Source organism: Paralichthys olivaceus, chromosome 8, assembly GCF_024713975.1.
Source record: "Paralichthys olivaceus isolate ysfri-2021 chromosome 8, ASM2471397v2, whole genome shotgun sequence".
In the NCBI taxonomy this organism is placed as follows: Eukaryota; Metazoa; Chordata; class Actinopteri; order Pleuronectiformes; family Paralichthyidae; genus Paralichthys; species Paralichthys olivaceus.
This window is the reverse complement of record NC_091100.1, coordinates 23,167,997-23,186,499: the sequence shown is the minus strand read 5'-3', so window position 1 is coordinate 23,186,499 and position 18,503 is coordinate 23,167,997. Positions and strand designations below refer to the sequence as shown.

Here is an 18,503-nt window from a genome sequence, read left to right as displayed (position 1 = left end):
AAACACCTCTTCCAGGAGAGCCAATTCAATGGAAGCCTTATAAAATCCCTCAGATCCAGTCAATATTCACCACTGGATAACAGAATAGGGGTGTGGGGGTTTGAGGACGGTGGGGGCATTGATTACCTTTATTTTCGCTGCTGCCCAGTAGACACGGGCAGTAAAGTGAAAACCCAGGAAACAGCTCAGGCAACAGCATAGCAGTGTGAAGAAAGACACTGGTGCTTATGTCCCCTCTCAGCCCCCCTTGCCCCCCCTCTCTCAGTAGGATCCATGTTTTCCTCTGCAAACCACTCCCTCCAAGCCACATTCTTTTCTCTCTGCCTCCCCCCTGTGGCAGCTAGAGCTCATGGCTTTTTGCAATAAATAAATGAGTGAGCATAAAGAGCTACTGATGAGAAGAATTCAGTAATCATTTCAAACACGTAGCAACAATAAGTGTAACAAAGACCTCTTATTTCAACAAGCAATTGCAGATTAGTAATAATTCCTATGACAAATAAAACAAACCTTTGCAAAATTGTGATCAATCAATCAATAAAGTGCCTCATAAACAGGCATCCTAGCACCTTGTATTGTATGCACAATTCGTTTTTAAAGAGAAGCACACGTCAGGTACTTATTTTAAACACTTATGTAGGTGATGACAATTTATAAAGTATAAGTTCACCAAACTGTCAACTGTAGATTTTACATTTCTTTTTTTGAGCGTGGCACAGGTTTACCTTATCAAAAGTGGTGTAACCTGCTCTAAGTCTAAACATATATTCCCCTAAACAAGAGAAACAGACTGTCCTGTAAACCTTGACCATCATTAATCCTACATTCATGTAAAAATAACAATCATATTAATGATTAATGGTATTATTCTGTCATGCACCTGATGCTGGAGAAACTCTCACATTGTGAATGCAGTGAAGACATTTTTAGAATACAGAAACATAGTCGTGAATCACATGACAGCTCTAACAAGAGTCGATTACTGTTGAAAGCTTTATTTATTTGAATTTATCAAAGTGATCATTTCCATTATACAGCTGTTTTCAACGAACCACAACATCTAAAAAATCACTGTAAAGCTTAAAAGCTGGTTCAGCATCTTCATTAACATGTGACCTAGCTACACACATCCTGCATCAGTTCAAATATGTCTCATGGGTTGTGAATCTGTAAACAGTGATTTCTTATGCAACAAACCTGTGAACTGAACCATCTCAGTTCAACTGCCAGCTCCTCGTTTGACAGAAAAATCCTTCAAGCTGATGCCGCTGCTGTTCTGAGTCATTCCTGAACCAGAGTCAAACAATGCATTCTGGGAAGTCTGCTAATATGCTGAGTTGAATGAACTCACAGCAGATGAATTGATTCATTCAGTGAATCTAAAGATTAATGTGCGACATGAAAATGATGATTTTCAAACATGAATAAACCACGAAATGTCACCACATTTGATTATGTGGACAATGAGCCACACTGGAAACAAAACAATTGTTGTCAGAAATTCATGAAGATGTTTTGACATGTTTTGTTAAGAGTTGATAGTTGAGTCAAAAGACTTCATTCTTGGATGTGTGGCAGCATCATGAAGAAAAAGGATGGGACATCCAGAATGAAGAGAGGAGTTAAAGTAACATCTGTCATGGTCCCAACGTACCTGATACAGATCTCTCATGATACCACATTTAATCTCATGCTCTGCACCTGCGTTTCATTCTAGAACATTGTAAGCCTACTGTGGAACAACCGATATGATGTCTTCAATAACCACAACTGTATGTTAAGTATTTTTCTCTGTATAAGATTTGTGTCTCGTACTAATGAAAAAATAATTTAAAACAAATGAAAACAAGCTGTAGCAGTGTGATTAAACACTTTTTGTAAAATTTTGAAATTGTAACAGAGCACTGTAATAAAAGCCCCCACAGTGGGAAATAATCTACAACATATTGTAGAGAAGCTACATAGACAAGTCACTTCAGTATGTTTCTATCTATCTGTTCGTAATGAACACCTCACACCTGTGTTTACAACAAAAGCCTCAAAAAGGAGGCAGCACAATTGTGTACACAAAGTACAGAAAATGTTTAGTAAATAATCAGAGTCCATATTTTACCCAGTTACTCATAAGTATCACAGATACATACTCATGTTTACAAAAATATCACTTGTAAAGTACCTATATTAAATCAATGTATTCTCAATACTTCATAATCATAATGAAAAGCCCTTTTGAAAAATTTAAAATTCTATTATTTCTTTACATTTCTCTTTTACCAGAGGTCAGGCTCCACCCAGACGATCTTCCTCTGCTCCTCCCAGATGATGGTGCGCAGGCTGGTCAGCAGGGATGTCTGGTCACACCACGAGTCTGACGCCACACTGCGATAAAGACACGGCAGCTTGTCCAGCAGCGGCTCCTCGCTCCTTGAGCAAGCCAGAAGCTGCTCCTCTGACTGGCCATGGCGCTGCAGCTTTGACCTGAAAGTGATGGAGGCAAGACAAGAGTCATTTTTGATCTAATTTGCAATTGAATGTGATGTTTCAAAAAGACAGAGAGTCCGGTCCTTCAGAATCTGAAAGAACAGATTTTGCTCTAGAAGTAGTTCAAATTGTCAAATTGTAAAAGAAGCGGTTCTGCCTGTTTTGTTTTTTAGCAGTGACAGCAGCATAAAAGAGCAGAGCACATTGCAGTCACCAGAGGACATGTTTATTATTTTTTCTCTTCAGTAGAAAAACTTTGTCTTTCTGGTCTAATGATGTTGTTTAATCCAAGAGTTCACCTCAGTTTACGTGTGCTCCGTGCAGACTGGCCGATGAAGATGATGATAGGGAAGATATCGGCCCGGTGCAGTCGCCGCACACAGTCCAGGCCCAGGGGCAGCACACAGTGAATCCCCTGTAGGATGAAGATGAGCACGACTTAAAGTTACAGTGTGTAGAATTTAGTGATATTGAGTTTTGAAATTGCATGTTGCAGCTGAACACCCCTCACCTCACCCTCTCCTTCCAAACATGAAAAAGAAACTGTGGTAGCTTCAGTTGTCATAAAAACTCAAAAGGTGTTTAGTTTGTTCAGTCTGGACTAATGTAAAAAACATGGCGGCCTCCATAGAGAGGACCCCCTCAATGTAAATATAAAGTATTTAAATATAAAGGGGCTTTTCTGGGGTAAAGAAAACTACAATTCATACAATTTAGATGAAATGAACTAGTGAAAACATCATGAGGATTATTCTACATTCAATTTCTGCCAATAGTTCCCTTTCACCTAAATCTTACACACTGGACCTTTAAGGGCAATGGTTTGAATTGAAATATATTGTAATGCATCATTAAATGACCAAAAATCTGTCTTTTTACTTTCGCAAACCTTTATAGTGGAACGTGGTTCTGAAAAGGCAGCACAATAAAGCTTTATATAAAAAGACAGAAACTATCTGCAAGTTGTAGTTATAGTATTATCACTGCTTTTATCGCATCATGTAAGAAATTAAAACCAAACTTACCTCAAACAAACATCAGTACGATAAGAACTGCTTAAAATGAATAACTTTATTTGATGTATTCTCTTTTTAGTGTATAACAAACTTTTTAGTTTGGCCCATGTCCCATCCACTAACATGGAGGAGGCGGGGTTTACGAGGTATACTGCAGCCAGCCACCAGGGGGAATTTGAGAAGCTTTGGCTTTAGTTTTGGGGAACTGTCATGTCGTCCATCTTTATTTACAGTCTATAATAGGAATCAAGTCATTGGAGCAAAATACAAAATAAATCCCTGTACATGAATACAATTAATGCCTCTATCCAAGTTTTCTTGTAATCCAATGAATTTCAGACAGAACCGTGGCACGTAAGGCAAAGCTGGGGTGATTACAATTCATCCTCTGGGGACCATGGATGTCTGCACAAAATTCCATGGCAATCCCTCAAGTGGTTCTTAAGATATTACAATTACAAACTAGACCCAAGTTTTTTTCAAAGTTCAGTACTGACAGTGTTCAAATCTAATGTTTGCTTTTGTTCTGACCTTCTTCATGACTTTCTCGACACTCTGCAGGGTGTAGCAGTGGTTTTGTCCCTGCTCACACTCCTCTAGGATCTCAGACCTCTGCAGCCGGGCTGCGTGCTCACAGGAGCTCAACGTCTCTGCAGAGCAGACAGGAGGAGAAAAAAGATAACATATATATCAGAGTAAAGTCATAGAGGAAGATTTTTATATTTGTCATCATTTCCTTTTGAGCGCTACATAACTATAGTATTTTTCACTATTCAGTTGTTGTTTTCTCTTTTATATTTTTTTTGTTGCATTACCTGAAAGATGTTTCCTGTGTTTTGGTTCTTATATATATTCTTGAAATTGTCCGTTATTGTTTTAATAATCAAATTATCCCACTTTTGTTTTTACTTTGTCATTGCAGGGAACACTGGTGAGCTTGTTAAAGCCTTTTATTACTATTTATTCACAAATGTTATTTCCTTCCTGGTTTACAGCAGCAGACAAACCCATAACATATTTAACACTGTACAATATGAGACTGGCTGTTTACAGAGCCAGCTAACTACTTCCATTACATCATGAAATTAGAGGAGGAATTATACAACTGTCCCCAATAAAAGCTGTGATCTGTCAAGTCAAACAGTGTTATCTGTCCATGCAGTAAACTGCGTCCCCCTTCTGTATCTGTATTTTTAATGGAATATGCTGCACCTGACAGAAATGAAGAATGAATGGACATTTCACACCACAGTGTTTCTTACCAGGTTCACAGAGCTGAAAGCCCTTCCACCCTGCCAGCTTCTTGTCCAGGATGCGTCCCAGCACGGTGGGCAGCAGCAGGACGGGTCTGCATACGGGTGGGTAGTGGGGGGTGACCAGGGTGTAGGGCATGAGGGATACACAACTTTTCGGTGCAGATGTATCAGCTACAGGAGAAAGGATGTACACTGTAAGCAAAGTGTAAGCAGCTCAAAACAAATGTATGGATATTGTACTATTTTGATGCTTGTGTGTTACTACAGGATGTTATACCTGAGTTTTCATCCTCCACACTGACCCACATTGGGTTCCTGCCCTGACGCCCTGTGCTCACAATCCTCACTGCTTTCTCTTTATTCTGGGCCACCACACGCCCCACCTACAGGGGGAGGAATATTCCAGGGATAGTGTTGGAGTAGAGACATTTGTGAACAGGATCACTTGTGTTTGGTGAAATTAGATTCTTCTTACCTTGAGAGACTTCTTTGTTTGAAAACTCATTTCCTCAATAGCTCGAATCAGAAGTCGCTGTGCTCTGATAGCAAAAAATCAGTTTCAGACACTGAGCAGTGGTTTTACTTACATTTTGATGTACTCTAATGATTCTGACTCCTTTGCTCAGTTGACTTCAATGAACCTGAATGTTTCCCTCATTCCCATGTGTCTACAGTATATTCATCATCAGTGAGCCAAACCTGTAATAGTTGGGTACGGTTCCACTCTGGAGATCCAGCAGCTGGCAGGGGTGAACTTGTCTGGCCTGCCATGTGTCCTCGGATCCAGTGGGTCGTGTGTTGGTCACATGCAGAATGTTGTTGCAGGACACGGCCAGTGTTCCGTTGGGGCCAGCGGGCAGAGACATGTTGACACGTACATAGAAGGAGTCTCCTGATGATATCTCACTGTTCTGCAGCTGCTGCAGCAGCGCCTCGTATTCTGAACAACAGAAACTTAATGAAAACCATCACAGTAACATTATGGACTTTGTGGCTTGAACTGTACATTGTGTACATGGGATGTAATCTGTTCAGAATTGTTGCTGGTTGAATCAAGCAGCAGGCAAATGTTACCAGCCCCTTTTGATAATCAGGCAAAATATGGCACCAATTAAATAAAAAGGAAATGTAATGAGCAGCACCATTGTGTTTTATACTCAGTGGTTTGCAAACGCAAATGTTATTTCCATTCTTTGAGGTGTAAAATGTTGCATCTTGGGGGATTATTTCTTTAATACTCAACTGTCAGTCATCAAATGACCTCATCAAGTCATCAAGTTTGTGCCTGGCAAGAAGCTGCATGACTTCATCATCCATTATAATGTTTGTTTCTTGTATTTTGTTTTATTCAATGTGCTTGTCATTGTGGTATTTCATTTACATGAGAGAGATCTTTTGTTAGGTTTTTAACATCTATCGGAAATTAAGCCTAAATGCTTGGTGATCAATCACCTTGGGTGGTAATTTAATATCTGTAATTTATTTCGAGCCAATTCAATGAAATGAAATAATAAAAAAACCTAGTGGACTCACACTAACTCGGCACACAGCTCAGGTCTATAAAAGAATCAACTACAGCGTTAATGTTTGGAAATTTTGAGTGGGCAGCAGTGGCTCAGGATGAGTTAGAGCAGTTTGGCTAGTAATCAGAGCGTCTGAGTACATTCCTGTTCATGAGTGCTTATGATAAGTAACTAAACATGACATCAGTGGCTAGCATATATTCATCAGTGTTTATATGAAAAAGAGGTCTGTGTTTTAAACTCTTTTAAACTTCTGCATATCAAAGACACTGAATCTCGAATTGTGACTTCAGTATGTCCCAAACACTGTATGTCAATGGACCATGTAGCTGGACTAGTAAGTCTAAGTGTTAGTAAGTGTGAAACCATTGGATGTATTCCTCGACACCCAAACTTCACAGTATAGGTTGGTTAATGCAGTATGTGCTCCCTCTCAGAGAGTTTTTGTCTGTCGTGCCAATTTGTCAGAAGTGAGATAATTTACTGTGCTGCTGTGAGCTCCTCACTGTGTTGATTTTTTGGATATGGTCAGGTATTCAAGCTAATCTTCCTTCGATAATTTACAATCACATATGTAGCAAATGCCTTACACAACCAAGAGAATAACCAACACAGAATCTTCCTATTGCTCTATTTTTGTCTCTTTGATTATTGTTCATCTATGGAATGTGCAGTCCAACAGTCTTGTGTACTTTAAAGAATGCTGTAGATCAGCCAAGACAGTGACACACACATCAGGTGTTGCCTCATGTGGCAGCTGGTGATCTGTCAATTCTAAAAACAGAAAATCTGTGAATCATTTTACAATTATCTATATTTTGGCTTTAAGAGTGGAGAAATGTAGGAAGTAGCATCTTCACTACAACCAAACAAACGATTTGTGATGAGAGTTTTGTGTAAATGCTGTGGGACATACCATCTTGCCTGGGACGCAGGGAGAGGTGGCAGAGGCCTGTAACCTGGCCGAGAGCCCACATAGCTTCTTCTAAAGTGGAGTCCTCCAGCACCATCCTCAGAGCCTTCTGGTTCTGCTCGTACTTCACCTGCAGAGAAACAGTACGATGAGAAAAACACCATTGCAACAGGGATTTTAACAAATCACACACACACACACATACACACACACACACACAACCTACCTCCACTATTTGTGCCCCTGGGCTGATGCCAACTGTGTGGGCAGTGCTCCCTTCTGTCACCTTGTGTACAAACACTCCTGTCTTATTCCCCCCCACCACCACCAGCTGGCTGAGCAGTGCCTCCCCCTGGAAGGAGATGCTGATCGCTCGGCCACTGATGCGAATAGCTTTTGGACGGGAGCGCATCAGGAAGGGAGGGACTGAGGTCGCTGACAGGCTGGTGAGCAGTGAGAGAAGATGAGGGAAGGATATATGTGCTTTAGATTTTTGGGATCGTAGGAGAGGAAAAAATATATGTCAGAAAATAGAGCTGGACCTAGACCTGAAGTGAATAATGATACATTTATAGTAGTGATGGCTCAGGACAGACACTTTGGATTTTCTTGGGACAGGGTTCCCTCACTTGCGGCTCTCTCTGAGGTTTCTTTTTTTTCCATGTTAAAATTGTATTTGTTGGTAGCTAGTTGATGATCAAGGACAGAGGATGTCCCAACATATACAGATTGATTAATTTGAAACAAAACAAAGCTTAAAGGAATAGTTCACCAACAAATAAAAATTCACTCATTATCCACTACGATGCCGCTGGAGGGGTTGGTGAAGTGTTTGAGTCCGGCAAACACTTTTGGAGTCTCAGAGGTAAACAGTGTTGCAGCTAAATCCAGTATAATTGAAGAACAGAAAGATGAACAGAAAAAAACATAACATGCCTTTATACTGTTCCTGTGGTGTCATCCAGGTGTCTGGAAGCCCTGACATTTGACTTGAAACAGCATCATTTACATCATGTTTTTAGCCTAAATGTTCGCCAACGGAAGTAATGATGCTACTGTGCGTACCCTTTGGCGACAGCTTGTGTGCTGTGTGTGCATGCAAACATGAACTCGGCTCCAGAGGAGAATATCAGAGGATTTAAGCCATAACCACGGTGTAAATGATGCTGTTGATGAATGTTGGGGCTTACGGACACTTGGATGACACCACAAGAGGAGTATGGAGGTATTTTATTGTTTTTTCAGTTGTTTGATTACGTCTGAAGAATCGGTCACCATTTACTTCACTTGTATTGGATTTGGTTGCAACACTGTTTACTCCTGAGACTCCTCTCCATCAGCATAGTGGTGAGTAGATAATGAGTGAATGTTCATTTTTTTAAATTATTTTTTTTTCCCACATTTATATCAGATGAGCAGTGTGAACATTAGTGGCATGAATTTAGGGATGTCAATTAGTTCGTTGGCTGTTTCACTGAATTGCTCCGGAGTGAAATGTCTCAACAAATATTGGCTGGATTACCTTTACTACCCTCTTCTTAAATCTTTTGTTTCCTTAAGGATATGCAGTGCTGTGTTCCACAGGAAAAATACTTCAATGAAACTCATTATTTGTAACAATGTTGGTCCAGTAGATAGCCTCACCCGTCAGACGTGGAGCCATTAGAGGAGCACAGCCTTTGTGTCAGCATGTCTTTACTCCCCACTAAACAAAAGAGAGGCTGTTTAATGTTTTGGCAGGGTTGTCTTCCTGTAAATAATGTGGCAGAGTTAATGTGTCACTGTATGACGCCCTGGCCGAGGTCCAACATTGAACAATGGCTAAAGAAAAAAGCTGCCAAACAACAACAACAGCAAAGAAGGAGTTTAGATGTTTTCCATACATACTGTTGGGGAGGAACACAAAGTCGTCCAATAAAGAATCAGATTCCACGGTTTCAAAACTACAAGAGAAAAAAAGATGGAAATGGAAACATAAAAGTGCCAGTACCACATTTTTCTCTGTCTCTGTTACACACTAGATATGTGAGATCTCTGGGGGTTAATTTAGCTCCTCAACAGACTCTATTTGCAGATTTCTGTTTTCTACAATTTATTCTCGATCACACTCATTTGAGTGTCTCTGGGAATCGTGTGACTTGTCATTAAGATCCTCTCATTGCTGTAAATCTGTAACCCACCCGAAACTCGTCATGTCATGTTACAGCAACACAAAGGAATGCGACAAAACCCTCCTTCCTGATGCCTGCCTGTAAAATGTTACCAACAGACTTAATAAAATAATAAATAAAACTAACACACACAAACACACACCTGCTGTCTGCATGTAGAGTTTCCTCCCTTCTGCGGAGGGAATCTGAACTGGGTGGCTCTGCAGTTCGGGATCTGACACTACTGGCTGCAATATCTTCACTCTGGACATCAAATACACACACAAACAAAAACACAATCAGCATCATAACAAAATAATCAGCTTTTACATAACAATCAATACCATGATATAGAATCTAAGGCACGGCCTATTTGGAATGTCACTCCTCAACACCTAGTGATATCAGACCTGGTGGAGATGGGTGGTTGAACACAGAGATTTTGGTTTCTCCTTTTCAGTACATTGTTGTTTATATTTTTCATTAGAATATCACTATTACTGCTACTGTGTTTTGCTCCCTAAATGTTGAAAATTTAATTATTTAAAAACATTTTTTTGTGTGCCGCACTGTTGTTGTTGTATGTTTGTTATATTTTGTCAGTCCAAAAACCAAAAATGTTGATCACAAAAAATATGAACATATACTGTATATACAAATACATAGAGAGAGAATTAACATGCTTTTGTTTTCAGAAAGCCGTATCAAACTAAATTCACAAATGTTTGTCTTGAGAAATAAATAGATGGATCAGATGCATAGATTGGTGTCAGTCACATGTATTGAAAGCAGCTGGGTGGCTGTGTGTGAATGATTTCTGATGGGGAAAGCACTGTGTAAAGAAGCACAATATGAATGTGTGTGTGAAAGGGTGACTGTGACTTGTAGTGTCAAAAGAGGTTGACAAGACTGGAAAAGCACAATAACATTAACAGTTCTTTTGCAATAGAGCTGGTCAGATAAGCTTTTCTGGAAACAGAGGTAAATCTCCAGCGTTGTTCTGTCTGATGGTAACCATCTATGTGCTGGGGGATTTCTTGGCCCCTTGTACAATGACTAAACAAATAAGTTACAAGCTGTTAATAAATTAATAAGTGAGCTTTAGACCTGTTGGTAGCTGGACCTTTAGATAGAGCCAGGTGAGCTGTTTCCCCCATTCCAAGTCTTAATGCTTCACTAAATGAACTGGCTGCTGGTATAGCTTCATGTTCACCATACAGATACAGTATAGGAGTTGCATTGGTTTTCTCGAAGATGGATATTTTAAAAGTTTATCCAAAAAAATATGAAGTGAAAATTATGTTTGGATAAAGGCATTTCGAATCAAAGAAAGAGTAAAGAATATCTTTCTAAGGATCTGACCAGCCCTGATGAAAGATTGTGCTGACCACACATACACACACCTCTGACTGGCAGGAACTCAGTGACATGGGATTAATTGCGTCCATGCGGCAAAGTCTCCGTCTGTTTGAGGATTCCTCAGAGCTGGACCTCAGGCTCTCCCAGTCGACCTCGGCCTCCTTCAACACAATCATAGGCAACTGTATTAGCATTCTTGTTACCTGTTCCAAGGAGGTTGTTTTCACCCCTGTCTGTCATTCAGTTTTGGTGCAGATTCAGACCAGGGGGTGGATGCAGAAATTTCTTATCACTTTCTTTAACATTGTGCAATAGGGCGGGGATTTCCCAAAGAATAATCCACGGATCTTGACGGAAATAATAAGAGATGTTAAAGGAACTGATATCTATAAGTGTGTGTAATTTGGTGCAGCTTGAATTTAAGGGGGAAGGTTGGTCTTGGCGAAGGTACAGTATTTGCTCTACAAAGTGACATTCTTGTTGCTTTGTGTGTTGTATTTATGTGTGTGCTGATATGTGTCTGTGTGAGAAATGACCTCAGAGCTCTGCTGCTGCTGCTCTATGGCGCGCTGTTTGGTCTGCAGGCTGAAGGCCCTCTCCTGGAGCTCCACCAGCTGGCACCTCAGGGTGTCCTTCTCAGCCAGGATGCGGGCGATCATGGCCTGGGCCTCGTCTCTGGACTGGTATGCCTGGAGGCAAGGGAACGTTCATAACAACTTCATAACATATGTCTTCTAAAATTAACTTACTTTTAACGTGATTATGAGACTTTGAAGCAAAATTACTGTGCAAGGAAAAGTGATAAATGGTACTAACTCTCCTCATTGTTTGTAAAATAAATCTTAATTGTTTAATCCAACATGATGAATAAATTAGAAAACTGGAAAAAAAATAAGTTTTTGGAAGGGTTCTTCTGAGAGAAGAATTTCCTGCCAGGCTTTTTTTGTGAAATGGTAAATGGTCTGTATTTCTATAGCGCTGCTCTTGCTGTAATATTAAAAGAATGAAAATCATAATTTCAGGCTACATGTCATTTAAGAGGGGGGACATCAGAAGATCAGTCTGTCACCTGTATTAAAATGAGGAAGTGGAGCATCTTATTAAGGTTTCACAAATAGCGAAATATTGTTTGGCTCATTAGCACCATATTATCATAAGTATAAGGATTTCGAAAAAGACTGTGTAAGAAACTGTGACTATACTGAAGATAGAAGCACACAGAACTGGAGGAAAAGTTGTGGTCACAGTGGGATTAGTAATTAAGATTCTGGATCCAGAAGGAGCACAGGTTCTCCTTGCTGCTTATTTCCTCCAAAAAATATTTTTCTTTTACTCTTGTAATGTCGTGACTTTTCTATTGTTAAATCCTGACTTTATACTAATTTTGTTCTCATTAAATGACAACTTTATTCTCCTAACACTCTTCTCAAAACTCTGAATTTTCTTTCCTCATATGGCTCTAATACTCCATCGTACAATTCCAATGTAGTTAAAGAGAAAGAATCTAAAAAATAAATCCTGACTGTTAAACTGTTTATCAAAGACAGGAGAGTTTGAGTGATGGGACTGCTATCTGTCTCTTACCTGGTCTCTCTCGGCCTGCAGCTCCCTCAACTGATTGTGGATCATGGTGGTCTTCTGCTGGTGTATTTTACAGTCCAGGGTTAACTGCTGCACCTGAAGGCTCAGACCCTCCTTCTGGTCCATGAGCTGAACACAAATACACCCATTGTTTAAAGAGTTACAAACAGAAACAGTGCTCTCCAAATTAGATTCCGACCTTTGCATGTAATGGTGCTGTTACACCATGACTGACGAACACACACACACACGCACCCCTTGTTTCTCTATGTGCAGCTGTTCATTTTCCTCTCTGTAGCACCTGAGCTGCGCTGCAAGCTCCACCTGGCTGTCGATGGCCTCCGCCAGGTCCTGGGCCAGGATGTCCTGATGAGCCTGACAAAGACAGAGCAGACAAAGACACAAGGAGTGAGTGAAAACTGTAACTTAATTAGCTCATATAACACAGAGTGATAAAGTGATCGCTCTCACTGGGTCCAGTTTTTCTGCTTTCACCAGCTGGCAGCGCAGCCTCTGAACCTCCTCTTGCAGTTGTGGTGTGTTGGCAAAAGAGGCACGTCTGAGCGAGCACTGCTTCTGTAACTTGTTCTCCAGCTGGACTTTCTGCAGCTCCGTTTGCAGCTGGTACACCTGCCACACAAGACAATTATTTATCGTGGGATTGTTGTCACTCTGTTGTTTCTAAAATCTGATGCACAATCCCCTCAGTCATTAGTGTGTATAGAAGCACTCAATGCTTTGCCATTATATAATGCAACTCAGATACAATACATAAATGTACATGAGAGATATAGAAGTAAACTTAACAAACATCAAAAAGTATTTAATTGCTTTTTCTGCCTAACGGTTAAAAATATGCGTCTGTCATATAGGGTGTACTGAATAATCAAAACTTTAGGACTGGGCAATTAAACAAAATCAATAATTATCACAACATAATTTCATCATGTACTGTCCATAAGTGCACAGGGAAGATAACACATAACTGATCGACCTCAGAAGTGTCATTCTCTGCTCCTAAAGAAGAGTTTAGAATCACAACCTTCACACAGGAGAAGAAATTATTTTTTAAACTCTCAGAAAATAACAATACAAAATTAATTCATAAATAAATAATAATGTGACATTTAGTGTGATTAACGATATCGACAGACATATTTCTCAACATACTGTTTCTTCCACTATCTTGACATCATTGGCAAAGGAAGTACACAAATATTTAACTTGAGTAAAAGTATAAATATTAGACAAAACTTTACTTACGCTAAATAAAAGTAAATGTACCACATAAAATGTTCTACTTGAGTTAAAGTAAGTACATTTAAATCGACTATTAAAAATTAAAGTACTGCTGCAGCTTTGCTCCCATTGAAGGAGATGGGGTCTAACGTTACCTGCCTGCTCTGATTAGATCAGTGAAACCCTCTCGTTATTGATTTTTAATTTAAAAATACAAAAAAATTGTGAACATGTAACACAATGCTTTGTTAAATGTAGTTGATTAGAAAGTACAGATATGAGAAAATAAATCTAGAGAGTAGAGATATAAGGGAAATGTACTTAAATACAGTATCAAAGTAAATGTACTCTGTTACATCCAATCACTGGTGGGCAAGCTGCATTGTGGGTAATGTAGGTGGCAGAGAGCAAAGGAAGCTGTTGCACGTTGTGAGAGGAATTTTCACCTAAATCATTATCTTTTCCTAAACTTAACCAATAATATTGTTGTATAAACTAAACTGAACATGATGCTGACAGACTTTCTGGCAGGAAGCGCTCCCTGCAGGACCCCACCAGCTAACTGACCACCAAATATTTTATTACACAGGCTTTCTGCTAAAAACAAATTGTCTACAAAGATTTCTCATGTGATGTCACTTGAGCTGTTTTGTCAGACAAAGTGCAGTCATAGCCATGAAAGACATTATACAAACGTTTTTCAGAGTCTGTGTTCACAGTGCCTCCTGAGGTGGGACATACAAATGCTCAGATTTCAGTTCTTTAACACTGACCTTTAGAGGACTTTCCCCGGAGATCACAGCTTTGTGTTTGAGGGGGGGAGAAACTCAATATATGTATTGATGAGTTTTCTAAGCTCAGAAGCATTACTGAGCAGCACTGACCTGCAGGTTGAGGTCATGGAGATGCTTGTTCACAGCTGATTTCTCCTCGATGGCTGTTGTGTAGCGCACGTACAAGTCACACTTCTCATCCTTCAGCTTGGTGACCTCACATTGCAAAGAGCACAAATGTCTACGCATGCGTTCACTCTCATCCTGAAGGCGTCTGGATTTCTCTTCTTGCTCTGTAATCTGCCTAATCTCGGACTCCAGGGAGGTGCAGCGAGCAGTCATTCTGCCGGCCTCACGACGAGCCTCCTGGAGCTCCTTCTGCATCCCTGTCACTGCTCTCACCAGGTACTCCGTCAACTCTGAGTACTTTATCAGGCCTGAAAGGAGAACGCTGTAGGTCAGTGGTACAAATGACAGACAATTAAACAAAGACATGGATAACTGCTTTAAAAAGTCAGACAACTTCAAACCACTGACCGCTGAATCTTGAGGGCTCAGTGCTGGGTTTGCGTCCAGTGACCTGGGTGTACAGGGTAGGGTAGTGGATCATCAAGCTCTCCAGCAAAGCCACAGCACCATTCCTCCCCTGAGTCCTCAGCAAATCCAGCATGTAGCCTGTTGACAGTGGACAGTGATTCAACCTATTACCCCAACAGATTTAATCTAAACTCATGAAGGCCATCAAGTTACAAATCCAAATTTAAATTCCTTCTGAGAGAAAACAAGCCAATAAGAGTTCTATCAGAGTATTCTGCAACAAAAGCTATCAAATACACTCTCAAAGTTCCAGATGGCACAACATGCAGGTTTACTGATAAATATTTTTTTTAGTACTACAGGTATTGCTGGGATTTCAGCAGTCTCTAGGCCAGGGGTCACCAACCTTGTTGAAACTGAGAGCTACTTCATGGGTACTGAGTCATACAAAGGGCTACCAGTCTGATACACTCTTTTTTGAAATAACAAATTTGCTCAGTTTGCCTTTAGTTATATATTATAATTAATGATAAATGATACTCATCTATGTGAATGATTTCTCACAATAATTATCAACAATGACTTAACAAGGTGGGAAACAGATAATATCAATATTCAACACTTTATTTCTATTAATCTCAGCAATTGTTTACATTTTCAGATGAACGCTTCTACAACATTTCATAAGAAAAATGTTCCATTTTCACGAGCCACTGACAAACCCTTTTAACAAATCATACTCAATAGTCAACTTCAATATGAGAATACAAATTTGACAGTATAAAAAGTAAATAATTACATTTAATCAGAAACAGATATAAAATTTTAGACGCAGCTCACTGGTGAGTTATTTTTAGAACATGCCTGGGGGCGACTCATGGTGCCTGCGGGCACCGTGTTGGTGACCCCTCCTCTAGGCAATGCTCTCAACAGTCAGTGTCAACTACTCAGGCACAGTAAAAGTGGTAAAAACAGAATCCATTTGTTGGCTACACACTGACTACAATACAAAAACTTTCTTTCCAACAATCCAAACAGCAACAGGTCAAATCAAAACTCACTGGTTCTCATGCAGCGGTTAGTGAGGTTGTGGCAGGAGATGATCTCGTCCTCGTCCATCTCCGTGAGCACCCTGGCCTGCCTCAGGTACGGGATCAAGATGCATGGCCGTACCCCTAATGAGATCCTGTGGCGGTTGTCATTTATCAGTTCCCACAGTTCCTCCTCACCCATCTTCTTCAGGTCTGGACCCTCGCATGGAACACAATCCCCTGCCATCCTGAGTGTGTGGGTATATGTTTGAAGAACTGAGCGTTGTCTGCCCTCTGAGGCTGGAGCAGACAGAGCAAGCAGACACCAACAGCTGAATGGACACTGATCACATATTCCTTCCTGGAAGCAAATATTACCGGATGAAGCAGAAAAGCATTATAAAAGGATCGGCAACTTTCCCCACCCCATGGGTGTTTTTGTCAAAGCACTGCTTGCGTGTGTGGGCGTGTAGGACAAACCTGTAAGACAGGCCCTCTGTGAGCCAGGCATAAATACACGCTGGTGTAAACAGAGCTGAAATACAGCCTCTCACACACATTCACATTTGAGATGCACACACACACACACACACACACACACACACACACACACACACACACACACACACACACACACACACACACACACACACACACACACACACACACACACCATGAGTCAAGTGAGCCACACATAAAGTATGTCTCCTCAATTTGCTTTAAGCAGCTGATTCAATATCTGATCCCATCATAAACCTCTGTCTCGCTTTATTAATGAATGAAGCCAGATCTGTTTGTTGACAGGAGTCAAGGTGCAACTTGTGGCATAAGAGAACCATGCCTCTCGTAGCACAGAAACAGACTGCATGCAAGTTGGCCTCAATAATTTCTAATCACAGCTGAGCAAACAGACATACCACAGTCAGAGCAGCAAACAGTGACGAGTGAAGTTCAAAGTCCTCTGTTTAAGAAGGAAATAAGGGTTCCTCATGCTTCACATGCTAGCTAACTTACCACCATCATGTGGAAAACTTCTGTTTGCTGTACTGTAAATAGTTTATGCAAACAAGTGGAAGCTGCCAACTGTAAATTATATACCGACAAAAAGAGTTTAGAGGATGTAGGATATGTAGTGATATGACCAGTCCCAGGAAATACGTTAAATTAAAGAGATTGTTTGATAAAAAACATTTTAATTGTAAACATTTAAGAAAACAAAATATTTGAAACTGTATTTTTGTGTTTATGTCTTATGTTAATTGACGACATGGTTTAAGATCATATAGGAAGTTTTGATGAAAGGGGGCAGAGGTGCATGTAAGTTGCAATTTAAAATACCAAAGTTTTTTTTTTTGAAGATTTGCTGGAGCTGCCACACCCCCGTACACAATTTACCCCAATGGTTTGCAGATTCCATTCATTTCCTGTGGGCAGTGCATTGTGGGACACTGGTGTGTATGAAAAGCATATCAAAAAATCACAAGAACAATATATGTTATGATTCCTCGTATTTAGCCGCATGACAAGTTGAAGAAGTTAGTAAATTACACTCATAAAAAGTTTATCAACCAAATGAATAAACTGTCCATGCTACGCATATAGAACTTGACATGTCTCACAAATATCAAGGTCATCTCTGACCTCTCAAGTCTGACTGAAAGAAAAGGAGCTTCATGAATTTCTCTGTAACAAAGTGACAACACTACACGGTTACTAGTTTTTAAGATAAGCAGAAATATTTCTGGTAAGTATAAAGGCAATTTTTTTAAGAGAAAAGTTTTAATTGCAGTTCTTACACTGCATAGTGTATGTTCATGATAGATCCATTACTTATTAATGTGCACAGTGGAAATATTAAACATCCTTTGCAGCACTTAAAGACAGATACAGAACAATTAATGTTACCTTTTTTCCCCAGTTCTTTTTTTTAGGTGGAAGGGTGGTGGTCCAGCTGGGGTCTTTCTGTGTGGAGTTCGTATGTTCTCCTTGTGTTCATATGAGTTTTCTCTTTGGCTTCCTCCCACTGTCCAGAGACATGCAGATTGGGACTAGGTTCCAACTAGAGGTCAAGTAAAGTTATCTACAACAGACTGATTAAAACTAGTTCAATCACAATGGACAAGGGGAGACATTTATTTTTACATTCAGTAGATGGTTATCCTGTTGAATTATAAAATTGGTTCAGGTCCTTTTCCGATACTTCTGACAGGCATTGGGCTGTATTTGCATTACTGTACACATAGATGTTAGTATTGAGCGAGCTAACTAAGTCAGCTACACACTCTGGCTAAATAGTTATGGCTTATCAAGCCAGATTAGCCTTAGTGGATCTGTACAATTACAGTTACAAGAAGATGCTCAATTTCCAACAAAGTCCTGGCATTTAGTAGCTTATATAGCCATGCTTTTATTTAAGGAAATAGTGTTGTTACCAGAAACCTGCATTTACCTTCAGTTTGCTGGTGTGTGGACATAGCATGGTGGCGGTTGCCATGGTTTTTGCCTTTTTCAAAGGATGCTTCCCCCGAACTTGTAGAGATGTTGAGGAAGCGACGTGATTGGTCAATGCTGTAACACATGTTGTGTGGGTCCAATCATTCAGATCAAACAACACATCATTTGTAGAAAACAACACCATATCTGT

At 40.1% G+C, this 18,503-nt stretch overlaps 1 protein-coding gene across 1 annotated transcript; it reads right to left on the bottom strand.

Annotated features, from left to right (window-relative positions):
- Positions 1 to 979: 979 nt before the first annotated feature.
- card14 (caspase recruitment domain family, member 14) lies at positions 980 to 17,918 on the bottom strand. The gene is made up of 20 exons (XM_020083959.2): positions 15,890 to 17,918; positions 14,829 to 14,966; positions 14,403 to 14,728; positions 12,751 to 12,909; positions 12,535 to 12,654; positions 12,283 to 12,408; positions 11,235 to 11,387; positions 10,743 to 10,859; positions 9,503 to 9,603; positions 9,077 to 9,132; positions 8,834 to 8,894; positions 7,416 to 7,632; positions 7,193 to 7,319; positions 5,453 to 5,693; positions 5,229 to 5,292; positions 5,031 to 5,136; positions 4,760 to 4,924; positions 4,029 to 4,147; positions 2,781 to 2,896; positions 980 to 2,478 (listed from the first exon to the last, which is right to left on the bottom strand). Exons 1-20 carry the CDS (start codon positions 16,104 to 16,106, stop codon positions 2,271 to 2,273), a joined length of 2,937 nt encoding a protein of 978 aa, XP_019939518.1. The 5' UTR covers positions 16,107 to 17,918; the 3' UTR covers positions 980 to 2,270.
- Positions 17,919 to 18,503: the final 585 nt, after the last annotated feature.

Coding starts and splice junctions, on each gene's coding strand:
- card14 (XM_020083959.2), bottom strand. CDS start 16,106: ATGGCAGGGGATTGTGTTCCATGCGAGGGTCCAGACCTGAAGAAGATG. Junction 11,388..12,282: donor TGCAGGCCGAGAGAGACCAG/GTAAGAGACAGA, acceptor CCTTGCCTCCAG/GCATACCAGTCCAGAGACGA. Junction 5,293..5,452: donor ACCGTACCCAACTATTACAG/GTTTGGCTCACT, acceptor TTTTGCTATCAG/AGCACAGCGACTTCTGATTC.